Below are 27721 nucleotides of genomic sequence, written 5' to 3'. Positions count from 1 at the left end.
TTGAGAGGATTGGGGTAGACTTGGTAGGACCTCTAGAACCTTCTGCGAAAGGACACAGGTTTATTCTTACAACAAGGTATCCTGAGGCGTTCCCCCTGAGAATAGCAACGACGAAGCAAGTAGCCAACAAGTTGTTGGAGCTGTTCTCACGGGTTGGACTTCCCCAGGTTATGTTGACAGACCAAGGTACAAATTTTATGGCAACACTGATGCAGGATGTCTTAAAATTACTAGAGGTCAAGTCGGTTCGGACATCGGTCTACCATCCACAGACTGACGGATTGGTGGAAAGATTTAACCGAACTCTAAAAGGGATGCTGAGGAAATTTGTAGATTCAGAGAAGAGAGCCTGGGATGAACTTCTCCCTTTTCTGCTGTTTGCAGTGTGGGAAGTTCCCCAGGCCTCCACGGGATTCTCTCCATTTGAACTGCTCTATGGCCGCCAACCCCGGGGTATCCTAGACCTCCTAAAGGAGTCCTGGGAGGAACAGCGGTCCCTTTCTAAGAATACCCTGCAATATGTACTAGAACTTAGGAAGCACCTAGATGTGGTCGGCCATTTTGCTAGGGAGAATCTTAGATCAGCCCAGGACAGCCAGGAGAGACATTACAATCAGAATGCTCGCATGAGAGTGTTTCACCCGGGAGACCAGGTGATGTTGTTGTTACCCAGTTGTGACAGCAAACTCCTAGCCAAATGGCAGGGACCATTCGAAGTACTCCGCCGCACGGGTGATGTGGATTATGAGATCGCTCAACCAGGGTCCAGGAAGGGTAAACAAATTTACCATGTGAACTTTCTGAAACCCTGGTAGATGCAGCGGTCTCTATTCATCCACCCGGTGGAGGAGGAAACGGATTTGGGTCCTCAGCCCCATGGGAGAACATCGTGGGTGACGATAAAATCCCAATGGGTAGACAGTTATCCTCTAAACAAAAAGGGGACTTGTTAGAAATAATTACACAATTCCATGATGTTTTTTCTGATTTGCCAGGGCAAACTAATTTAATTTCACATATGATCAAGACAGCACCTGGGGTAAAAGTACGTTCCCGTCCTTATAGGTTGCCTGAGAGTCGTAGGGCCCTAGTAGAGAAGGAGGTACAAGAAATTTTACACTTAGGAGTGATTGAGGAATCATGCAGTGAGTGGTGTAGTCCACTAGTTATGGTCCCTAAACCCGATGGGAAGGTAAGATTTTGTGTGGACCTCCGAAAGGTCAATGCGGTATCCAAGTTTGACGCATATCCTATGCCAAGGGCGGATGAGTTAATTGACGTCCTTGGTAATGCGGAATATATATCCACGTTGGACTTGACAAAAGGATACTGGCAAATACCCTTAGAGGAAAAGTCCAAGTGCAAAACAGCCTTTGCCACTCCCATGGGTTTATACCAGTTTGTGACAATGCCATTTGGACTGCATGGAGCCCCAGCCACATTTCAGAAACTCATGGATAAGGTGCTGAGACCCCATAGGGCTTATGCCGCAGCCTACCTAGATGACATTGTCATTTATAGTAAACACTGGCGGGCCCATCTAAATAGGCTGAAAGCGGTCCTCAAATCTCTAAGAGAGGCAGGGCTCACAGCCAACCCTAAGAAATGTGCCTTAGGTAAGGCGGAAACCAAATACTTAGGGTATGCAGTGGGAGGTGGAAAAGTAAGGCCACTAGCCGATAAGGTAGTTGCCCTGAAAGAAGTTCCGACCCCCCAAACAAAAACGCAGGTACGCTCTCTGCTGGGTTTAGCAGGGTACTACCGGCGGTTCATCCCCAACTACTCGGAAGTTGCAGCCTCATTAACGGACCTCACAAAAAAGTCCGCCCCTACACAAGTGGTATGGTCAAGGGAGTGTCAGAGAGCCTTCGAGGACATAAAAAGGTGTCTATCAGAGGGTCCCGTCCTTAGAAGCCCAGACTTCAACAGGCCTTTTGTAGTGCAAACCGATGCATCAGAGATAGGGCTAGGGGCAGTGTTGTCACAACAGTTTGAGGGAGTGGAAAATCCGATCCTTTTTCTGAGTAGGAAATTGTTCCAGATGGAAAAAACTACTCAGTGATTGAGAAGGAGTGCCTCGCAGTAAAGTGGGCAATCGAGGCTTTGAGGCATTACCTGGCAGGAGTCCATTTTACTCTGGTGACGGACCATGCTCTATTAAGTGGTTAAATAGTATGAAGGACTCCAATGCTAGATTGACCAGGTGGTATATGGCCCTCCAACCCTTCTCATTTGAGATTCAGCACAGGCCTGGAAAAGAAAATGCGAATGCTGACTTCTTTTCTAGAGAAGGGGTGGAGGATCGGGCTTCAGCCGTGCGTGGCCCCAGCCACACACTAACAGGGGAGGAATGTGACAGGGTGAATGAACATTATCAGCCATATGCTTGGAAAACCTATGTTTAGGCTTGCAGTGCAGCAGTGACGAGGTTAAGTTGAGAAGGGCTGCTTAATTAGTCTGACCCCAGCTGCATAATCAAGGTGTTAAAACCCCAGGCTGTACACACATGCAGGAGAGCTGGTGAGGAGACAGAACTGAAAATGCTGAAGAGATTGTCACGGTAACTTATGACAAGATATAACAAACACCAAATATCTGGGTTGAACTGAACGAGGCTTAGATATAAAAAAATATATTTATTCCTTAAAAAGGTGAACACAGCAATATAGTACAATTAACAGGCAAGAAGGTAACACTTACTTAGGGTTGGGGAATGGAGAAGTATCAGCTAGCAATTCTCCAGCAATCCGGTGACATTCCAGGTGAAATCAGAAGAACAACAAAAACTGTAGGGTTGACACAGTTTATATACCTCTGTAACCCTATTCTTAACATTGAATACAGACTATTGGTGAACAATTATCTGTATCCAATCCCCAACGTGGAAACACAGTTTAACCCATGCCCCCCAGCTAGTTAGCCCATGCGTACTGGGACTCTGAGGGTCTTATTTCTGTAGCCCCATAATTAAATCATTGGTGACGACCAGTCTACCAGATGAAGTATCTGGCAGGATCTTCATTGGTTGTAGGTGTAGATATAACACTTACAAACCACTCCAGTTTGATGCTTCTCCGCCCTCAGGTAAACAGTTAGAGTGGCAGAGTCTTTTGATCAGTACTTGGTTCCTAGACTTTGGGTCGCCCCCCTGACCATTTGCATTCCTTTGTGTGAAGAAATCTGCGGGGGTTTTTATCCCCGCCTTGGAATACAATATTAAAGTTAAAACACAGACATATTAAAATATCCGGTTCCGTTACGTCCAGCGGGTCCAAACTTTCCAGATCTTAATGCCGGAACTGGGACATCATATGATCCAAGTTTCAGCCTGCTGCGACCTTCAGAACCGGAGATACACAAATACCACTTAAACCGTTTCATACTTTAATACAAAATTCTCCGCTGTAAAATAAATCACAGTTTGTTACTAAATCCCCATTGTGGTGCAGACACTGACATTATAGTAAAACATGGGAACAGGGGAACATACAGTTTCCTGACATGACAAGGTGTAAGCCACATTCCTGGACCGCAGTCCAGTTAACCCCTTGCCTCCCTGGTGAGGTCAGGGGGTGGCCATATGGGGTCCAACCCCTTTAATACCAGGCCAACCCCCTCTCCCTCTACACCTTCCCTTCTTAATGGGTGACCTGTGCCCCACTGGCCCTAACGGGGAGTGGGGCACTGCTGGCACCCTTAATGAACTCAGTCTCAGAGGGATAGTCCTGACATGAGAGTCCATCAGCATTGCTGTTTTCACTACCCTTTTTGTGCTGAATAGTAAACTCAAACTTTTGCAAGGCCAAGCTCCACCTTAGCAACTTGGCATTCTCCCCTGATGCCCTCTGCAGCCAACTCAGGGGGTTGTGGTCTGTGAGGACCGTGAAAGCCCTTCCATACACATAGGGCTGGAGTTTTTTGAGTGCCCACACAATGGCCAAGCACTCTTTCTCAATGGTGGCATAGGCCACCTCTCTGGGGAGTAGTTTTCGGCTGAGGTACACCACAGGGTGCTCTCTGCCGTTGTCCCCCACTTGGCTCAACACAGCCCCAATGCCATAATCCGAGGCATCAGTCTGTATAAGGAAATGTTTGGTATAGTCCGGGGCAGCCAGTATGGGGGCCCCAGCAAGCGTAGTTTTCAGTGCCTGGAAAGCAGTTTCACAGGCAGGAGTCCAGGTGATAAGCACAGGCAGTTGCTTCTTAGTCAAATCAGTCAGGGGTTTGGCCACGGCGCTGTACTGTGGGACAAACTTCCTATAGTACCCTGCAGTGCCCAAAAATGCCATGACCTGTTTCTTGGTTTTTGGAACAGGCCACTGAACTATGGCTTCTACCTTGGCTGGCTCTGGTTTGAGGTGCCCTCCACCCACCCTGTGCCCTAAGTACAGGACCTCTGCCATCCCTACCATACACATAGTGGGTAAGCCCAGCCTCCCTGATCCTATCCAGCACCGCAGCTACATGTCCTAAGTGGGAGTCCCAGGAATGACTGAAGATAGCGAGGTCATCTAAGTAAGCCCTGGCATAGCGCTGCATCCCTTCCAGTAACCTATTGACCAGGAGTTGGAAGGTAGCCGGGGCATTCTTCATCCCAAATGGCATCACCAAAAACTCATAGAGGCCACTTGGAGTGATGAATGCTGACTTCTCACTAGCCTCCAGGGTCAGGGGGATTTGCCAATAGCCTTTGCTCAAATCCATAGTGGTCAGATACTTTGCCCCCGCGAGTTCATTCAGTAACTCATCCATGCGGGCATGGGGTAGGCATCTGACACCGTCCCAGCATTGAGAAAGCGGTAGTCCACACAAAACCGGGTGGTCTTGTCATTCTTAGGGACTAGAACTACCAGGCTTGCCCAAGGACTCTGGGACGGAGTAATTACCCCTAGGGTCAGCATCTCCTCTATCTCCCTTTCCATACTGGTCTTGACCTCTGCTGACACTCTATAAGCGTGCTTATGCAGTGGCTGCAGATCCCCTGTGTGCACTGGGTGTTTTGTGAGATGTGTGGTCCCTGGCATGTCAGTGAAGAGGGCCCTAAACTTAGCTAGCATGTCCCTGGCTTCTACCTGCTGTCTAGCACTCAACTGTGCCCCTATCTCTACCTGCTCCACAGTGTTTCCCTGCCTAGCCTCCCCTAGGAGATCAGGCAGAGCATTGCTCGCCGGATCCTCCAGCAGTGGGCTACAAATGGCCATTACTGCTCCCAAACTCGGTGCTCTGTATTCTTTCAGCATATTGACGTGATATGTCTTATGCCTCTCAGGCTCTACCTGTACAACGTTGTTGTACTCATTCACCTTTCGGATAACCGGGTACGGTCCCGACCAGGCAGCCATCAACTTGTTCTCCCGAGTGGGTTTGAGAACAAGCACCTGCTGTCCTGGGATGAATTCCCTGCTACGGTCATTCTGGTCATACCATTGCTTTTGCTTAGTCTGAGCGGCCCTGAGGTGGTCCTGGGCCACCCCCATGAGCATCTCTAACCGGTCTCGGAGATCTACCACGTACTGGATCACTGAAGCATCAGTAGCCTCCCCTTCCCATCCCTCACGGAATACGTCCAGAGGTCCACGTACCCTGCGGCCATATAGTAGCTCGAAGGGGGAGAAGCCTGTAGATTCCTGCGGTACCTCTCGGTAGGCAAACAGCAAGTGCTGTAAATGAATCTCCCAGTCTTTCCCCTCCCCTCTATAAAAGGTCCGAAGCATCTGCTTCAGGGTACCGTTAAACCTCTCACATAATCCGTTTGTCTGGGGATGGTAAGGGGTACCGTACCGGTGCTGTACACCGCATGCATCCCAGAGACAATGTAACAGTTCACTCATGAACTGCGACCCCTGATCGGTTAGGATCTCACTAGGGAAACCTACCCTAGAAAAATTGTTCAGCAAAGCTGCTGCCACTGTCTTGGCATCTATGGTGCCAAACGCTACCGCCTCAGGGTACCGGGTGGCAAAATCCACCACCGTGAGGATGTAGCGCTTCCCTGACCTGCTAGGAATCATAAGGGGTCCTACAAGATCCATCACTACTTTCTGGAAGGGTTCCTCTATTATTGGTAGGGGTTTCAGGGGTGCCTTCACACGGTCGCCCGCCTTACCCACTCGCTGGCAGGCATCACAAGAGCGGCAGAAAGTGCCCACATCTCGAGATGCCCCCGGCCAGTAGTAACGCTGTAATAACCGGGCTCGCGTTCTGTTGACCCCCTGGTGTCCCGCTAACGGAATAGAGTGAGCTACCCGTAACAGTTGCTGTCGGTACCCCTGGGGCACTACTAGCTGTCGCTTACCGGTCAATCCCTCTTCTATCCCTGGGTTCCCTTCTTCTCTATACAGGAGTCCCTTATACCATAGGCAGTGCTCAGTGCTTTCCCCTGCCTGAGATTCGGACGCCCGAAGTCTCACCCGGCCAGGATAGGGTCTGTCTTCACTGCCTCCCTAAACTGGGCTCCTAATTCTGGCCACCCCCCAGTCATGTCATTGTCCGGAGAATGGGGAAGGGTGAGGGGAAACAGTAAGTCAGTCTGTGGTTGCAACTGATCCTGGCTTACCTCCCCGGGCTCCTCTGCGCCCTCCGCTAACGTTGGTCCCAAAGGCTGGGGGACTGGCGCCGCCGCCATTGCCGCTGTCTGGCTCTGGGTAACCGCCGCCACTGCAGCGGGTTTGGGCACTCGGTCGTAGGTGCAGGTCATCGGACCCAGATCGTTGCCAAGAAGAACTTCAGCATCCAAACCGGGTAAAACCCCCACCTCCCGCACACCCTGGCCCTCCCCCAATCCAAAAAGATTCTGGCCACTTGCAGGAAACGTGGCTCTCCGTCGGCCACAGTGATCTGTATCCCAGGGCCTGGGAGTAATTCCTCTGGCCGGACCATATCAGGTCGGATCAGGGTCACTGCAGTTCCTGAATCCATCAAGCCGACTGCTTGCCGGTCACTGACTGTGACCGGGGTGAGATGCCTGCTCCGGCCGTCCGTCTTCTGCAGGTCCGCGCTGAGATGTCCTCCGCTCCTGGCTGTAGGCACCGATGAAACCGGGACAGGTGTGGCATGGGACGTCCCGCTGGGAGTTGGTTCAATGACCGGTCCGGAGTCTTTGGTGGAAGCCACCCGCACGCAGGCTACTGGCTTCGCAGCTGGGGTGCATTGCCCCTGATGGGGTCCGCCGGAACGCAGGGGTTCCGGGCAATCTGGTCTGATGTGACCAGGGCGGTTGCAGTTGTAGCACCGGCGCTCATGCCGGAGCTCCCCCGCCTTCGGTGGACTGCTGCCCGCAGGCGGCCTCTGAGTCCATTGGGGGGTATTGGCAGACTTTTTGTCCAGTGCCGCCGCCACCGCCGCCTTGGCAACTGCTTTGGCGGGCATCAGGGCTCGGCTGGCCACATAGTCGTCTGCAAGCCTCGCTGCTTCCTGGTAAGTCTTGGGCTTCTTGTCGTACACCCAAGCCCTCACCGCCGGCGGGCACTGCTGCATGAGCTGCTCCTGAAAGATGAGGTCCAGCAGGCGTTGGTAAGTCCGTGCCTCATAGCCCTCCACCCAGCGTATCCCGTACAAAGCCATGCGGGTCACGTAGGTAACATAGGACTCCAGGGGCTGCCTCTCTTCCTGCCGGAATTTAGCCCGGTAGGCTTCAGGGTTAAAACCGTACTGAAACAATAACAGTTTTTTCAGGTGTTCATAGTCATCAGCATACTCATCTGGAAGCGCCATCATCGTCTGCTTAGCCAAGCCGGACAGTAAGGGGTCCAAAAGTGCAACCCGATGCTGGGGAAGCACTTTGTACCGCCAGCACTGTGTTTCGAAGTTCTTTAAAAAACTGTCGATCTGATCAGTGCCTTCCACGAACTTGGTGAGACTGTGCTGATCCAGTTTGAGTTCATCTTTGTTGGGTAATAAGTGGGTCTGTTCACTGCCATAGTGATAAACTGCAGCCGCTCCTCCGGTGTCCCTCTGTCACCCCACGCAGTAATCAGTGCCAACATTTCAGGGGTGAACGGACTGGTAGCCGCAGTAACCAGTACCCCTCCTGTTGCACTGCTCCCGGGAGGTGCACTCGTTCCCTCCCCGGCACTGGGTTCCTTCCCTGATCTCCGGGTGGCTGTATAAGGGCAAGCTGAGCCGTATCCTGAGGCTCTGCAAGCCGGGCTTCATAGTCACCGATTGCGTCAACCATGTCTGCGACCTCCTGGTTCTCATAGGGAAGTCCATATTCACGGCACTTGTCTTTCAGCTGAGCTCGGGTCCTCATGTTGGATGAGCCTTCAGCCTCGCTCATGGTTCTCGGTCGCAGCAGTGAGGTGGTGTTACAACTTGTGTTAACTGTTGCACTACTGTGTGTTCAATATCTTTAGTCCCAGGAACTCGCAATTCCCTTCGAGTTCCCCCTATATTACAGGGTCCCGCAGTACACTGTAATACAGGTTCAGTTCAATCCCGCCGCTGCCACCAGTTAATTATAGAGCTTGTCACGGTAACTTATGACAAGATATAATAAACACCAAATATCTGGGTTGAACTGAATGAGGCTTAGATATAATAAAATATATTTATTCCTTAAAAAGGTGAACACAGCAATATAGTACAATTAACAGGCAAGAAGGTAACACTTACTTAGGGTTGGGGAATGGAGAAGTATCAGCTAGCAATTCTCCAGCAATCCGGTGACATTCCAGGTGAAATCAGAAGAACAACAAAAACTGTAGGGTTGACACAGTTTATATACCTTTGTAACCCTATTCTTAACATTGAATACAGACTATTGGTGAACAATTATCTGTATCCAATCCCTAACGTGGAAACACAGTTTAACCCATGCCCCCCAGCTAGATAGCCCATGCGTACTGGGACTCTGAGGGTCTTGTTTCTGTAGCCCCATAATTAAATCAGGGACGACGACCAGTCTACCAGATGAAGTATCTGGCAGGATCTTCATTGTTTGTAGGTGTAGATATAACACTTACAAACCACTCCAGTTTGATGCTTCTCCGCCCTCAGGTAAACAGTTAGAGTGGCAGAGTCTTTTGATCAGTACTTGGTTCCTAGACTTTGGGTCGCCCCCCTGACCATTTGCATTCCTTTGCGTGTAGGAATCTGCGCGGGTTTTTATCCCCGCCTTGGAATACAATATTAAAGTTAAAACACAGACATATTAAAATATCCGGTTCCGTTACGTCCAGCGGGTCCAAACTTTCCAGATCTTAATGCCGGAACTGGGACATCATATGATCCAAGTTTCAGCCTGCTGCGACCTTCAGAACCGGAGATACAAAAATACCACTTAAACCGTTTCATACTTTAACACAAAATTCTCCGCTGTAAAATAAATCACAGTTTGTCACTAAATCCCCATTGTGGTGCAGACACTGACATTATAGTGAAACATGGGAACATACAGTTCCCTGACATGACAAGGTGTAAGCCACATTCCTGGACCGCAGTCCAGTTAACCCCTTGCCTCCCTGGTGAGGTCAAGGGGTGGCCATATGGGGTGCAACCCCTTTAATACCGGGCCAACCCCCTCTCCCTCTACAGAGATTACTGCTGTAAGGTCTGTGGTGCAAAGTACATGTGTGATGAAGTCTGTCTCCTGCATACTAAAGAGAAGCTATTTTGTTCTGTCTGCTAAAAAGAAGCTATTTTGTTTTGTTTGCTGATGAGAAGCTATTTGTTTTTGGTGTGCTGTATGTTTTAAGGCTCAAATAAATAAGCCTTATCCAAAGAACCCGCGTGTGTGGTTGCATGTACCCTGCAACAGTGACATATTGGCATCACAACCTAAAAACCTATTAATCTTCAGTTAACTATGGCCTTTTGGAATACACAGAAATTACACCTTGAAATTATCTCATGCAAGAGTGTCCTTAGATCATAGTTGAAAGACGCACTGGCAGCCTAACTTACACACAAAGTTGAATGGCAATATTGGTCTCTTCAAAAAGCCTAGCACCCTAGGGATTGAGGCAGCTGGTTAAATCTAGCAGCATGCCACTACTGCAGATATTTTATACCGAGATAACAAATTGCTTCAGATCAGCCACAACCTCATTCCTAAAAAGAGAACTGGGGCACCAGGCACTGAACAATACAGAGGTCTTCATCCTTCAATGTGAAATAACTGGTCATGTTTGTAAGCGATTACATTTTGGCTCTCGCCACAACCTGAATAGGTTAATTAGAATTGGTGTTCTAGAAGAAGAGAGGGATATTAGTCTAGTGGAGGCTCTCATGCTGTCAATCCCTCTGTCAACTTGATCTAATTTGACCTTAAATAGCGATAAAACAGGGAAGTTACAAGAGTATCTGGGGCTTTTATTAAATGTAATCACAAACATACAAGTGAACACACATTATATATTTTGCACTATAGTTCTGCATTTGTATATTTAAACAAAACATTGTTGTGCAAATGCAGATACAGTATAAGAAATAGTGTGTTAGGATGGATTCTTACCGTACAATCCCATTTTCAAGTCCCCCTGCAATCACATTGACAGATACTCCCTCAGGTTGGTTAGAAAAAGCAACAGAGCAAATTATTTCTCTGCAATGAACATGTCCGATAAGGTCCCCATTCACCGTCCAAAGTCTCAGATCACTACCGCCCCCAACTGGTAAAAACAAACAAAACAAAAACATTTTACAAAAGGAAAAAAACCAGTACAAATGCCGGCCGTTCTTTATTTGTTTTGTGTTTCAGTAGTGCTTGCCTCACAAATTCAGTTTAAATATTTTGTGGAGAACAGATTTGTAGGACTAACTTCATCTTAGTATTTAGGGTAGAGGGTAAGTTGGTTCAAGTGTTTAATCGGGGTAACAAATTCACTCTTTAAAAATAGCAAACCGTTGATTTTGCTTATTTTTTCTTCAGCTGGTTAGTATTGTATGCTGCTCTCATTCTTAGACACACCTTAGCACAGGGAAGGGCAACTCCAGTCCTCAAGGGCCACCAACTGGTCAGGTTTTCAGGATATCCCTGCTTCAGCACAGGTGGCTCAATCGAAAACCGAGCCACAGATAAAGCCACCTGTGCTGAACCAGGAATATCCAGAAAACCTGACCTATTGGTGGCCCTTAAGGACTGGAGTTGCCCTTCCCTGCTTTAGCATCCCTGGCAACATTACTGAGAAGAGGACAACTATTAACGTCCAATAGCTATACTTTTCCACGAGGCCCTGTCGCACTTTAGTGACTAGATCCCACTGTCTCTCTTGACTTTTCATTTACTGCTAAAAGAAATCCCTTTTGAAATTTCAGTCAATAAACATTGTCCACCTCCAGGATTTGTATACTTTACAAAAAACAGAACACAAAGGGAGCCCAGAGCTACTTCCAATATGACAAAAATACACAGTGATATATATATATATATTGAAAAAAGGGTCATTTAGTTTAACCCTTTGCCCAGAGCATTATAAGCCTGCGAGCCACTTTTTGTAGTATACAGTGCCACGCTCAGTAGAACTCCTTTTGATACTTATATACATACAGGTGCGCCGACGAGTATTCTAAAACTTGCCTTGGAAAATCTGGGGCAATCACCAACAAGATCTGGGTACATGCTGCAAACATTTCAGTGACATTTCTGCAGAGACTAATGGCCCATTGGATTAACACAGCAGGAGTCGCTGGCAGTCCCATTCAGTTTGAATGGTACTGCCAGGGACCCACGCTGTTCATCCGATGGGCCATTAGTCTGTCTGCAGAAATGTCACTGAAATGTTGCAGCATGTACCTGGGTTTTGTTGGTGATTGCCCCAGATTTGTTTTAGAATACTCGTCGGCACTACAGTATATATATTTTGTGGTAATGGGGTTTATATGAGCTTACTGGGTATCTGTGTGTTTATTTACTTTGTCCAGCTGGTCTCAGCTGTTTTGGAGGTTAGTGGCCCCTCCTCCCCAGATTTTAAGCTCGCCCCTCCCCACTTTCCATATGTACAGGTCTTTTCATGCAGCTGTTTGTGACAGATCCAATGCAGATCATTCTTCCTGTAATTATATAGGTAAATACAAATTTTAATCAGTTAATGTTAGGACCTGCGATATTATGGTCATACCTTGAAGTGGCTTGCAGGCTTATAATGCTTTGGCCAAAGGGTTAAACTAAATGACCCTTTTTTTCAAGATATCTATATATCTATCTATGTATCTATCTATATATATATATCTCATTTGCATGTCATTTCCCAGAATCCCTTGCTGCAGTGGAAGTGCTGTGTGCTGGGTGATAATGGGGAAAGGCGGGGTTACAGACCTGCCTAAGACGTGCAGATGAGCATACAGTTGTATTTACATTTGCATATTTGCTTTGCTGTGGAGGGTTTTTGTCACTTTTTTTACTCACCATAACTTAACTCAGTATTATGGTTGGCCCATCCTTTAGCTTCTTTGCATACCCAGTTAATCAACCCCACACTGATGAGACCCATTAAGGTTGAAACAGCTGTCTGTGGGTGGTTTTCTGGGTATGCACCTTAACCCTGGCTGTGCTCAAAGCTGTGACCATGCAGCAAGCTTAAGCCTATAGGGAACCATGTTAAAAATGGTTTTTGAAGCAAAAAGTGGCACTGTGTGCTCATTTGCATGTCATTTCCCAGAATCCCTTGCTGCAGTGGAAGTGCTGTGTGCTGGGTGATAATGGGGAAAGGCGGGGTTGCAGACCTGCCTAAGACGTGCAGATGAGCATACAGTTGTATTTACATTTATATATATATATATATATATATATTTCCCTGTGTATTTTTGTCATATTGGAAGTAGCTCCGGGCTTCCTTTGTGTTTTGTAGTATACAGTGCCATGCTCAGTAGCACTCCTTTTGACACTTATATACATATATATATATACACAGTGGTTGACAAATCACCAAAAAATCTACTCGCCACACAAAAAAAAATCTACTCGCCACCTAGTACCAAACGTGTGCTGCTTGGGCCAATATTTACTCGCCCGGGGGTTAAATCCACTCGCCCGGGGCGAGCAAATGTATAGGTTTGTCGAACACTGTATATATATATATATATATATATATATATATATATATATATATATATATTGGTAATTTTTAAGGTTTATATGAGTTTACTGGGTATCTGTGAGTTTGTATATTTTACTCCATCATCTTGGAATTCAGTGTGTGTGCCCGTTCAGTAGGTTATGTAGATACATGTGAAGATTATCATTGGCTAAGCAAAACTCCTGCGAAAAGCTTTGTGTTAATGACAAATGCAAGATCTCTTCTATAAACCATCATGGTATTTATTACAGTAACTGCAGAAATACTGACGAGTGGAAAATGTAACAGAATATGCTTTGCACATGGTATGACTCAGCAGTTACTTTGTGTAGTGTTTTATATAATCTCGTTTCTAAGAGAAGACAATACTATACAGTTTCATTCCTAGATACAATTATCTGCCCTTTTTAAAGATTTTAAACATATCCTGGACCAGAGATAGGCATGCATGCAAAGCTATACAATAAGTCGCCTACTGGCATCTCACCTGAATCACAAACAGTGGCAATATCTCCATTTGTTTCACTAGCAGATACTGCTGTAACAGGACTTTTGTGACCTGTAAGACTTTGCACATAGCATAGCCTGGAAAAATAAAGAATAATACAGAAAAATAAAATAGAAGAAACATGGTTGCAGATTTTCAAGGCTCAAGGGAAAGGTAGGGTTTAGCCACAAATTGGTGTAGTACGTTTATAAGCTTATTTCTACTTCATACTGTACCTGTTTAAGTCCCATATAATGCATGTTCCATCCTTGCTTACACTAATCATTATGCTGTAGGATTTGCAAACAAACAGACTGGTGATCTCTGCTGTGTGACCGTAGAGGTATACCTGTGATTCTACTTCAATTTCCAATGGCTAAAACACAAGAGCAAGTACAATTATTACAAGTAGAAATATTAAGTAAGATTCTATTGGAAAAATGCAGACAGTCCTATGATAACATCTAAAATAAATGTTGTCGGATTGCACTCCTAAAAATTAGATTGAGTTACTCATGATATGGAGTCCCATACTAACCTAGCGACTAACATTACACATGGTTTTTATCTGGCACTCAACATCTGACAACTTTTAAAATCATTGTGTTTGGGCTTCCAACTGAATACAACTTTAATTTTATTGCTATTGCCTCTATCACGGTCTTACACAGTATTTCTGTGCCTACAGTATGTCCAATCTTTGACTACGTTTTCCTTTTCACACATTGTTCATCCTGTCTACTTATTTTCATAGTGGGCATCACTGATCTGGAGGAGGAAGAGATCTATAATAGTAAAGCCAGTCTAAGCCCTCTGTGAGTTTCATTATTATTAGGGAGGTATAGAAGCAACATATACAGTATAAAAGCGAATACGCACACATTACCTTAGTTTTTGATTGGTCAAGAATGGTCCTACTGTGGACATTGTTTGTAAATACCTCATCCTTCTCTTTCCCCTTCCATCTCACTTTTCAATCAATTATTTCCATTTCATAAGTAACTATTTTAAGTTTGTGGATTAACTTTCGGATATTATTAAAAGTTAAGTCTTAAAAGATGACTCCTGTAGTGTGCTCTAAAGTGAACCTTTAACTCTAGTGCCTGTCTCTCCTCATGCCCTCTAGTTTCTTGGTATTCTCTTGTCATATTATTCTTGAAAAGCAAGACAAATCAGCAAATACACTACCGACACACTTTATTGAAGTGTGGTCGGTACCGCAAGCCGGGAAATCTCCCGGCTTGCTAGTGGCCGCCCCTCGGCGTGCCGCGCGTCATAGACGCGCGGTCACGCATCATCGGGAGCGTGCGCCCGCTGCACGCGTGTCCAGGGGCTCCCCGAGGGAGCCCTGGTGTCCCGCGATCGCGGGACAGCGGCAGGGGGTTCCGGGGGACCCGGCGGACCCGGCAGCGGTAGGGAGAGCGCCCCGATCGGAGGGCGCTCTTCCGCTGCTTCGGCGTGCGCCCGTCACACTCGTGCGCGCGCCAGGCTACTGCTGCGGCACAGAACGGGCAAATGCTCGAATAAACTGTGCCGCAGCAGTATATCCCTCTTTTTTCAACCTCAATGAAAATATTTGCTGATTTGCTTGCTTTTCAATTACAGTACGGTAAGTAAAGGTTGAAGCATTGTGGTTTGTTTTAGTATGTCAATAGTTATTTTAATACTATGCATTTATAAAAATAGAAGTATAATCCCAAATATCTACCTCTCTATAATTTAAATAGCAACAAATGGAACATTTAAAAACAATTATTTAATAGATAATTGTGTGTCTCTATGTATGTATGTATGTATGTATGTATGTAGAGAGATATATGCATAAAGATATATTGCCCTGAAATAGTGCAAAATGTACATAAAATTAAAATATTAAAAACAACAAACAAAAAGTGACAATACAGGCTATACGTGGTATTTTAACACAAACTTAATTAAAAACAAATATTACAAATCTTGGGTAATTATTGCAGTTAACAATATATTGCTTGTCAAAAACAGGCATGAAGTAGCTTACATTAGTATTAGATAATACTCCCACGTTGATGCTTAAAGATGGGAACTCAAAAGACTATAGTCTTTGAAAAAAAACAAACATTAACATAAGCAATTTTTGTAGGACAACCTTTATTGTTTAGGAAAGTGTTAAAAAAAACAAAAAAACAGGGATTGTTTAAGATTATTGCCCGATTATTAGAAAATATAAAAAGGGTCATCAGGAAGAATCAAGCACCTCTGCTTACACCAGAGAATGTTTCATACCAGATTTGGGAAACTAGCACACACAATAAGGTCACACACACTGTATGCATACCGTGCTGTTAGTAAAACGATTCAGATATGCTGTGATAACGCCACATTTGCTGCCTGTGAATAGCTGACAACTGTCCGGCACCCAAGCACAACTTGTGACCTTTAAAGAGAATAGAAAAGAAACACTTTACATTACATCGGGATTGTTCCTGCTTTATCATCTTAAAGTCACACAGCATGGCTACATCATTTTTTTCCTCTACAATATAAAAATATATTGTATTGTATTTATGTCTTTATTTGTATAGCACCATTAATGTACATAGCGCTTCACAGTAGTAATACACGTGGTAATCACATAAATAACAAATAATATATTTTATAAACAACAGGTCATGGGAATAAGTGCTTCAGACAAACGTAACATTTAGGAAGAGGAGTCCCTGCTCCGAGGAGCTTACAATCTAATTGGTATGTAGGAAGAACATACAGAAACAGTAGGAGGGCAGAAAGTTAAGTACACAGTAACAAAGTTGCTTAACCATAAGTATTGGAAGACAGCCAGCATCTGATTGGCACTAGACTTCTGGCACCCAACCATGTGATGGCTTGGTGTAGCGATCACGTGGACATGAATGGAAGTGGGGGATACTCTAGTTCAATTCACTGCCACGCAATCTCCCCCTAAAAAACTAAAACTTAATGTGTGATGTACCCTGTATGTCACAGGGCCCCCAAGGGTGCCAGCGCTTATATCAAGTTTAAACTTATCTGGCTAACATTGTGCAAGAAATGTAATGTAAAAAAAAAAAAAAAAAACACTATAGGGGGGACACACTAAGCTCCATTAAGGGCTTGATCCCACGCTAACTACAAGTCATTGGCACCAAATTGTGCTACTACACCCCTTATTAAAGCTGAATCCTTTTTTTTCTAAGTTTCTTACATTTGGTATATTTGTAGATTGTGGTACATCTTAGGGAAACAACATTATGGTTCTTCATAGATTAGATCATAGTGTACAGAGCTTTTGAAACGTCATAGGTTTCATATTCAAGAGTACTGTGCCAAAGGCACTACATAAAGCGTTAGATTTGGTACAAATGGCAAACTTCTCAATTCAATCATACATGAACCCCTTAGACATCCTGTTCTATAAAAATTACAGCCTGCACATTTAAACCAAAGAAACACAAACATGTACAGTATATTGAACTTCTGAAAAAATGATTGACCCTTTGGTTAAAGCTACAGTATGTCCCAAGGGTTGGCAGGTCAGGGGCCCCATGACCTTCTACATTACTAGATCATGACTTTTTGCTCATTTACTAGGGGAGATCATGTTCACTGCTCCTACTAATATCACATGATCCCGATATCAATGCGGAGCCGCAAACAGAAACCTGTTTCGTTTGCATGTCTGCGGTGGCATCGCAATCATGTGATCTTAGAAGACTTATTCTGAGGTACTTTTAAAGAAAAGAAGACTTTTTCAGCTAATAAACAATTTAATGGGAAAACGGCAAAACATTTTGTATGAGAGACGTGTCAGACGGCACCTAATGAAAGTGGATTCTAGCAGCAGAATTTAATAGATTGTAAATAAAATACCTGATGCAATTCAGAGCACTGTATGAAATTCACTGGAGGCTCACTCTGCTTACTTTTCAGTCTTAAAATATTGTCAGCATATCCCCAACTAAGGATTGCCGACCACTGAATATCTGTACTGTGCATGCTACGAACACCTGGAGTGAAAGACAAGGAATCAGTTAACTTTATCTCACTATATGGCATATCAATGGTGAAAATAACGATTTCCTTACCTTGCTCTTTACTATAGATCATCATCAGGCAGAATTTCCATGATAAGCCACATATAGCCCTGGTAGGCAAAGCCTGTAAAGAGCCAAATCTCTCTCCATGAGGCTGGCTAAAGCAAACACTAGGGTCTGGAGCACTTGGAGACCCTACATATTCTCCCCATCTCAGTCCTCTAATCCATGGCAATGGACTCTATAATGGCACATTTTACAACATCAGTAAATCATGTTAAAGAACAACTTTTAGCAAATAACTATGAAAGTACTGTATAAAGTACTTAAAGTTCTGTGTTTTTCATTCATAGTTTTCTTTCGCAATATCTGATCTATCGAAAGTAAAAAAACATTTGCAATGCTAAGAGCACTGAAGGGGTTGATCAATTTGATTCTTCCTTAAGATACTTTATCCCAAAATACAAGTGTTGTACTGCTACAAAATGAAAGGCTCCATTCTACTTTGCTTATATACCACATTATTTTGCCTGCACTGGAACAAATAAATACATGACATTTAGACATAGAGCAAAGTCTAAATAACTCCAAATATGTTCTTATTACTCACAAAATTATGGGAGATTTTTATTTATTTATACAGTGACAAAGAAATAAAATATTGTTTCTCCTGTAACATAATTATAGATGTAGCCAGCCTTATTGTTCCTAGTGATTATATATATATATATATATATATAACATTATGCAATTCCTGAGCCTTTTGCGCATACCTAAACACATATCAGGTAAACAAATAGAGAGTTAATATATTCAAAATGGACGCTCTTTACCTGCTGATACTGTGGATGCATGTCACATAGGCAGGTGTGGCTTATTAACTGTGATTGGTTTTGTTGAATTGCACTGGGGTTTGGGGTATATATATGTATTGTGCACTGCATTCAATTGCACCACCTTGAGAAAGGTCCCACTGGGGGACCGAAACGTCGTTTTTTGTGTCTTCTATCAAATATAGAACATTTTTGATTTACTTACCTGCGTGCTGTCCCTTGATGTCGTGTTGCAACCGGTATCGTATGGTCTGTTATTGCTTTATGGGATAAGCACCAAAATTTATTTACTTGCATATGGTGTGCCGGCTGTGCATTGGATTATATATATATATATATATATATATATTATATTATATATTGGATTATATATATAATATATATATTATATTATATATTGGATTATATATATATATATATATATATATATATATATAAATGTGCTTAAATTATATATATATATATATATATATATATATATATATATATATATAATTTAAGCACATTTATGAATTCAGAGTTATAATAATAATTTAAAAAAGAAGGTAGTGTTTAAAAAGTTACATACAGGGTAAACCATATCCTTTGCATGTTCTCGAGTTTCTCTGAAGGCGAGTTGTACCAACAATCCCACAGCAGCAGGAAGTTCTCCTTCCATTAGTCTGGGCCCAGGCCGGCTCACATGTGCAGAATGGAACAGCTGACGTGGAGTTTGCCCATAAGTTTTAATCATGGTCTCCAAGGCTCGCCTCTGGACAGGATCCTCAACGGCAGAAACATCCATTCCAAAATATGTCTAGAAATGACAACAAAATCTGTGACATCAACCAACCTAGATAAAAAGGATATGCACAGTCTTATAAACTAAACTCATTAAAAAAAAAAAAACTCAACATGAACAATAAGTAGATACTCTGCCATTTTAGAATTCGGTCTATCAGTAAAAGAGCCCAGGTGAACTAGAATGACTAGGGTTACATTTATTGTGAGGAAGACTAACATTCTGGTCTCATCACGACCAAAACATTGGTTATTCTCCACAATAAATTTACTTATTTGTGAACTATAGTATTTCTTGTGTGTGTGGACCTTTTTTTCTGGTTGCTATCCTTGAATAGCTTAGCCTCTCTGCTACCCTCTCCATTTGGCACGCACCTGTATTGATCATCCAGGTTTGCCGTATGTACAGCTAAATAAATAAGCATATTATCAATAAAACTTTTTACAAAATATGGATGTTAACGTAAAACCCTGATGCCCTCTAAATTCCATCTGAAAAACAGACCCTGTCTGCTCCTTCCTCTCCGAAAGCATGCTACCAATGTAAACCGCTGCTCAATCACGCAAAGCAGAATACTGTAGTGCCGACGAGTATTCTAAAACAAATCTGGGGCAATCACCAACAAGACCCAGGTACATGCTGGGTACATGCTGCAACATTTCAGTGACATTTCGGCAGACAGACTAATGCTCATCGGATTAACAGCGGGGGTCCCTGGCAGTCCCATTCAAACTGAATGTTACTGCCAGGGACCCCTGCTGTGTTAATCCGATGGGCCATTAGTCTCTGCAGAAATGTCACTGAAATGTTGCAGCATGTACCCAGGATGTACCCAGCATGTACCTGGGTCTTGTTGGTGATAGCCCCAGATTTTCCAAGGCAAGTTTAAGGCAAGTTTTAGAATACTCGTCGGCGCACCTGTATGAAGAAAATATCACGTGGCACCACTTCATGTAAGGTCAATATATTACAAACATTACGTTTCTTAGCATTAAACTGGTGCCACATCATGACCTAAAAAAACAGGCATCTTCCCTGACACATTTTGTGACTAATATCTTCAAAAGAGAAAGGAGCCCTTTAATGCACAGCTTCATCTTTGAAGAAGTGATGTTATCACTAAAATTGTCAGAGGGGGATGCATGTAATTTTAGTCATGAATTGGTTATATGTTTTGAGAGGTGATGTTTGGAAACAATGTGACCTACAATGTGTTTTTTTTTTGTAATAAAGCATGTTTGCAAAGGTCTAAAATAATTGGAGTTAATACTGTCATGCTTTTGATGTGAATAATGACCTTGGCTATAATTACATGAAATGTTGTGATATATTCTGGTATATAATGCCACTGTTGCCTATGCATGTTATGTAAACGTTGCGACATTCTGTGACACCTAAATTACATCCATGTGATCATTCTGGCTTGTGACACAATGTTACATCTTTATATGGTACTAAGACAGATTAAATGGTGGATACAGTTGCAGCCACCAACATTCGACCATTTCTCAATCAAATTTTTGTGATTTCGCCTGAGATCCTCTCTAGGTTGATCGCAGCAGACTAATGGCCCATCGGATTAACACAGCAGGGGTTCCTGCTGTGTGAATCCTACCGGGGTCTACTCGTCTGTAAGGGAAGCACAGTAAGAGATAGACTGAACTCTACCTGCGCGCCTCTAACAGGCGATCGCATGGTTCTATTTCATTTTAATGTTACAGTATTGTAGCAGGGCGTCTCCGGAGCTGAACCGCATTGATTTCAGGTCCGGGGACCCCATACTTCACGAGTTACAGGCCCCGTTATGGTATCCCGGTGGCCATGTTTAAATTCTCCCGCGTCACGGCCCACGTGATCGGGGCATTTAAACATATGGGTGGGTTGTGTATTGGTACAATCCACCTCACGAGATATTGCGGCATAGTGCAGTTTTCATCTCGAGATGTGGTCAAGTGTTGGTGGTTGCGTCTGTAACTGTAAGAGACAATGCATGAATATGCTTAAAGAAGTGTAACCCCCTGTGTATGCCAAGTAACACATGCACACTGCCCCCTAGCAGGTTCCTTTCCAATAGACATGTGACTATGATGAGCCAGTAGAGAGGCAGGCGAAGGAGGGACTTAGAGGGAAAAAAGTTGTTAAAAGGGGCAGCCATGACAGTTGCAGGGATTGACATGTGTCATGCAATGGGCAAGTGGAGAGCGGCCAAAGCGAGAGAGAGGGAGAGAGCCCAAGAGTGTGACTGGGAGCCGTTCCGATGAAGGGTATTCCCCAACGGTCATAGGAGACAGTGGTACTGAAGTAAACTTTACAAAGAACAGGCCTGCTACATTCAATCATAAACACAAGCTCCCATGCCGGCACCTCCGTTATAGGCATGAATATCACGTATTGGGAGGCCTCTTAGTGAAAGTAACGTTGCAGCTCCCGAGTCGCGGGAGATTTGAGCCGGGAAACAGGGAGGGTTCCGGAGCAAAAATGCATGGGGTTCAGCTCCGGAGACCACCTCCTTCATACCCATCTAAAAAGTAAATAAGAACCCTGAGTGGAAACCCCTTTAACATAACGGTACTTACTGCTGGATGGAACACATTGATAGCTTGAACTGCTGCACGGCCCTTCTGTTTATACCCAAACACCAGGTCAATCCAGTGACAAATTGTCTGAGACACGTGATCTGATTCCAGAGCCTGACGATGAATCAGGATAAAGAGACGAGGATCGTTTCTGGCCCATGGTGGTAGATTAACATGATTCACACGCTCACCATTTTGTCGCACGCCAAAATCAAAACCTAGATAATTTGAATAGGAAAGATCTTTAAACCTAGCATAGATATATTACATATTTTTATTCTTGACAAATAATCTGTGATATTCTGCATTATCACTGCCACTGAATCCTATGAAAGCTCATTGATATTCTGTGTGTTCAGTAGATAAAATAAAGCCGGCTATATCTGAATTCATGTATTTAAATTGATAAGGTGACTTTTGACCAGAGCACCTCAGAATTAGTTACAAAGATATTATATATGATGATAAATTCAACAAATACTTAAATCAGAATGGGATATAAGGTCGCGGCGATCGCGCCACGACCAACTCCCTGCCGGCGTTTAGCTGCAGGGTGACCCTTCAACGAAAAAATAAGTTTTAGGGTGTGGAGTTAATTTTAGTTTTAGCGTAAGGGGCTAGTTTTAGGTGTTTTAGTAGTTAGGGTAAAGGGTTTTCGAGTAAAGGGTTACGCTTCTTAAGGTAAGGGGTAGCATTAGTATTAGGAGTTGACATTAGGGTGTTTAAGGGGCGGAGTGTCCCGGCGGCAGGGTGAGACACGGCTGTCATTTGGTCGTGGAGATACGGCGTGACCAAATGTCCTAGACCATACTTAATCACTGCATTCACTAAAAAGGTACTGCAACTCTCTCCTAAATTACCTTAATTATGGATAAAGTCATATAGGTAGTGGAAATTATGCAAAAACTGACCTATGGTAGGAAACTATCAAAATGTAATAATAATAATAATAATAATAATAATAATGTTCAATCTTAATCGATAAATTCTTTAAAAAAAAAAAATTTTTTTTAATTTTTTTACAAAAAAACTCGCATGTTCTTGTATAGCGCTGCTAGTTTTACGTAGCGCTTTACATGACATTTTGCAGGCACATGTCCCTGCCCCGTGGAGCTTACAATCTATGTTTTTGTGCCTGAGGCACAGGGAGATAAAGTGACTTGCCCAAGGTCACAAGAAGCCGACACCAGGAATTGAACAAGATTCCCCTGCTTCAAACTAAGTGCCAGTCAGTGTCTTTACTCACTGAGCCACTCCTTCTCCCAATGTATACAGTATAAAGTCTTATATTCCTGCCAGGCACACACAGGCTGGAATTCACCCGGCTCTGAAAAGGGGTTACATAGCACGATCCTAACTGCTACTGACGTGAATATCAGTTACCGCAAGATCTAGCTGGTATACCCCAAACCGAAAGTGCTGCATATCACCTATAGATTAAACGCATGAATCTAATGTATATGGCAATTTGGTACATACATCTGTAATATAAAATTGACATAAATTGAGGTGTGATTGCATAAGGTCTTGTAGACCAATTGGCAAGTGGATCATCAGGAAGCGCATACCATGTGGGAACACATAAAAAATGCTTATGGTGCAATATTGTGCAAACAATGTTGAAAGAAATTGTCTAGCCCAAAAATGTGTACACAGAATACTCACAAACGTGAGGTAGGATACAGACACATAAAGGTATCTTTTACGAACTGGTGTCAGTCTGTCAAGTATGTTGTTGCCAGAGGAGTGTGGTTCTCAGCTGACCTTAGGGTAGGAAAACACTGGACATAGCGTAGACTGTATGACAATTTAATAAATGAAGTAGTTATATTCCAATCTACTCACATGGTGCAAGATAAAAAACAGCATTTTAGATCTCAATGATCTCTGCAAATTTCGCTCTGTGCTGCCACCGGATGGAATCTCTCTCTCGGATCTTTCTCCTTCTCTGCTGTGCGTGTCACGGGTGCGTGTCAGCGACCGGAAGTGACGTCATCAGCATCCGAGGCTTCCGGTGGGTAGAGACAGCGTCACTCTACGCGTTTCACCTATCCTAGGCGTCCTCAGGAGTGACGTTGTGAGCAGTGTAGCTAGTATATATACACCCTCTAATTGGCATTAAATTAATTAACTGAAAAAAGCTGGTAGACACTTTACAATTGCTCAGATAAACTCTCTGATGTATAGCTTGAGTGATTGAACACGCGATCATGCAGGGCAGTCAGTGGGACTTTAATGCTGAATGCCTGTCCGTTTATATATTGGGCAAATGTGTTCTGCAGATCGCGATCGTTCAAAAGCCCTTGCCATATCTGACTTGTGCATAAACATTATTAAATACCAGGATATGTAAACTGGCCAAATCGTATATATAAGCATGAACAATTATGTAACACAAGAGCATGATGTCTTAAATACATCATATCCAATTTAGTCAGATATATCTTAGTGATAGTCTTTAAAGTACTTAGTGCATAATAATGTTGGCATTAAAAATAGAGGTATTATATTGCCACATGTGTTGGGCAATACATGGGAAAATACCCAGTTTGATTAACCTCTGTATCTGACATATGCAGAGTTCAAAAAACCTATAATAAAACAACTCAAACTAATCCTAATATCTGGTGATCATATGATCTATCTTTAATACAATTGATCAAAATAAAATATAAAAAATATAAAAAAATATAAAAAAATATGAAATATCCTGGGGGGGGGGGGAATAGAAACAAATGGTTAATGCAGGAAATATAAGATTGAACTTATAAAATTTATAAAAATATTAAAAAATCTTATAAAAACTTATAAAAAAGGTTTGATGTCAAATTCTAAATTAAGGCCCGAGGGGGACATGGTATTTAATTCGAACATCCAGAAGGATTCTCTCTTTAACAGAGCTGAATGTCTATTGCCACCCCTCCAATGTGGCATAACTTGTTCTATGGCCTTAAAAGTTAACCCTATTGGGTCTGAGTTATGGTTTAGCAGGAAATGATTGGAAACACTATGAGTGGTGAGTTTCCTCCTAATGTTTCCAATATGTTCCAGTATACGTGTCTTCAATGGGCGAATAGTTTTCCCCACATATTGAAGACCGCAACTGCACTCAATGAGATATATTACAAAGTTTGATCTACAATTGAGATGCTGTTTTATATTGTACATTTTCTTAGTAGCATAAGACGTAAAATTATTGGTCACTTTGGACCTAAAATTGCAGGCTGTACACATTTTACAGCCATAAAAACCATATGTCGGATTCAGCCAGCCAGAGTTATTAGCAATATTTTTTTCTTTTAGTGCACTAGGGGCCACAATGTTTTTGATATTTGGTGCTTTCCTATAAACCATTTTCACCTTATCCGGTAGGTGTTTCCCAATGATTGGATCATTTTTTAGGATAGACCAATGTGAATTAATGATGTTATTAATTTTAAATGCATCCTTGTTATATTGTGTGATGAATGGCACATTAATATTTATACAATGTTTATCTTTCGGTTTAGGTGCTAACATAGATTCTCTAGATGTATTGGCCGTTCTTTCTAGAGCATTATGGATGACATCCTCTCTGTATCTCCTTTCCCTGAACTTCCTCGACAAGACCACTGATTGTTCCTGAAATACATCATTATCAGAGCAGTTGCGCTTCAGACGTCTATACTGTCCATATGGAATGTTGGTAATCCATCTATTAAGATGGCAGCTTGACCGTAGAATATAATTATTTGCGTCAACATCTTTAAAATAATTTTTTGTTTTGATGATGTTATTATCTAAGTATATGGTGAGGTCGAGGAAGTTCACCGTGGAGGTACTAGAAATGGAGGTGAATTTAAGATTAAATTCGTTATTGTCTAGATTTTTTAGAAATATATCTAAATCTTCCTGTGGACCCTTCCACACAAAGAGAATGTCATCTATATACCTGCGCCATGTGACCAAATTTGCGCTCTGACCAGCCCATGACCATATGTATTGATCTTCCCACATGGCCATGAGGAGGTTCGCGTAACTGGGCGCAAATTTGGTCCCCATGGCGGTTCCACATAATTGGAGGAAAAATTCATCGCAAAACCAGAAGAAATTCCTACTGAGGACAAATTCTATGCATTTAATTAGAAATTCTATTTGGTTAGTGGGCATAATTCCCTCATTTTCCAAAAACAGCTTGGCGGCTCTGCATCCATCTTCGTGTCTTATGGATGTGTACAGAGCCGTCACGTCTGTAGTGACCAGTATAAAGTTTTTTTCCCATTGGATATCCCTTAGCATTAAGATCACATCGGTGGTGTCTTTTAAGTAAGATTTTTGTTTTTTCACAATCTCTTGAAGATAGTGATCTATGTATTCCGATAAGTTTGCTGTAAGGGATCCTATACCGGAGATTATTGGTCTCCCTGGGGGTTGCGTCAAATTCTTGTGGATCTTTGGTAGGAAATAGAAGACGGGGAAAATCGGATCCTGTACATTAAGAAATAGAAATTCATATTCCTCCAATATTCCCCGTCCTCTACCATCCTCCAGAAGGGACTGCAATTCCTCCTTAAATTCAGCTGTTGGATTGCTACCTAGTTTCCGATATGTAGTATTGTCCCCTAGGATCCTATTGGCCTCCCTAATATAATAATTATGATCCATGATGACCACACCCCCTCCTTTGTCTGCCGGCTTTATTATAATAGATTTGTCCAATTTTAGTTCTTCTAACGCTATTTTTTCATCTTTTGTCAGATTTGTATGCTGGTCACTTCTCCTGTATGGGAGAGCCTCCAGATCTTTGGTCACTAGTTGGAAGAAGACATCCAAGTGATTCCCCTTTGCAAATGTGGGAAAAAACTTGGATCTAGATCTACAATTTGAATGAATGTATTCAGAGTTTCTAGAATCTGAAGTGTTAGGACTGTCTGCTTTATTATTTTGTGTTGTAGTCCAATTTCTGGTTTCTGCATCTTTGCTCAAGAAAAATCTCTTTAAAGTGAGAGATCTAAGAAATTTGTGTGCATCTACATAAAGACCAAATTTATTTGGTCCAATGGTGGGAGCAAATGTTAGTCCCTTGCTAATAACTTTATTTTGGCTTGTTGTAAGAACTTTACTACTAATATTAAAAATGTTACTTTTTATTGAAATTTCCTTATTTTTCCGTGTTCCACCCCCTCGTCTCCCTCTGACATGCGTCTTTTGTTTCTTTGTTTTACGCTTGTACTGGGATTCGCCAGGGGGTGAAATGGGTTCCTGGTCTCCCATGAACTCATACACCCCCTGGTTTTGGTCTTTATGTAGATGCACACAAATTTCTTAGATCTCTCACTTTAAAGAGATTTTTCTTGAGCAAAGATGCAGAAACCAGAAATTGGACTACAACACAAAATAATAAAGCAGACAGTCCTAACACTTCAGATTCTAGAAACTCTGAATACATTCATTCAAATTGTAGATCTAGATCCAAGTTTTTTCCCACATTTGCAAAGGGGAATCACTTGGATGTCTTCTTCCAACTAGTGACCAAAGATCTGGAGGCTCTCCCATACAGGAGAAGTGACCAGCATACAAATCTGACAAAAGATGAAAAAATAGCGTTAGAAGAACTAAAATTGGACAAATCTATTATAATAAAGCCGGCAGACAAAGGAGGGGGTGTGGTCATCATGGATCATAATTATTATATTAGGGAGGCCAATAGGATCCTAGGGGACAATACTACATATCGGAAACTAGGTAGCAATCCAACAGCTGAATTTAAGGAGGAATTGCAGTCCCTTCTGGAGGATGGTAGAGGACGGGGAATATTGGAGGAATATGAATTTCTATTTCTTAATGTACAGGATCCGATTTTCCCCGTCTTCTATTTCCTACCAAAGATCCACAAGAATTTGACGCAACCCCCAGGGAGACCAATAATCTCCGGTATAGGATCCCTTACAGCAAACTTATCGGAATACATAGATCACTATCTTCAAGAGATTGTGAAAAAACAAAAATCTTACTTAAAAG

The 27721-nt window shown here is 42.9% G+C and overlaps 1 protein-coding gene across 1 annotated transcript in view; it reads right to left on the bottom strand.

The window, feature by feature from the left end:
• Positions 1–27721, bottom strand: part of LYST (lysosomal trafficking regulator) — a 377263-nt gene that overhangs the window by 13698 nt on the left and 335844 nt on the right. Inside the window, 8 exon segments of the mRNA XM_075594997.1 lie at positions 10454–10610; positions 13504–13601; positions 13740–13879; positions 15818–15916; positions 17368–17504; positions 17583–17772; positions 18933–19160; positions 21722–21939. Coding sequence (XP_075451112.1) covers positions 10454–10610; positions 13504–13601; positions 13740–13879; positions 15818–15916; positions 17368–17504; positions 17583–17772; positions 18933–19160; positions 21722–21939 — 1267 coding nt within the window.

The sequence above is a fragment of the Ascaphus truei genome, chromosome 4 (assembly GCF_040206685.1).
Source record: "Ascaphus truei isolate aAscTru1 chromosome 4, aAscTru1.hap1, whole genome shotgun sequence".
Taxonomy (NCBI): Eukaryota; Metazoa; Chordata; class Amphibia; order Anura; family Ascaphidae; genus Ascaphus; species Ascaphus truei.
This window is presented reverse-complemented; position numbering and strand designations above follow the sequence as displayed.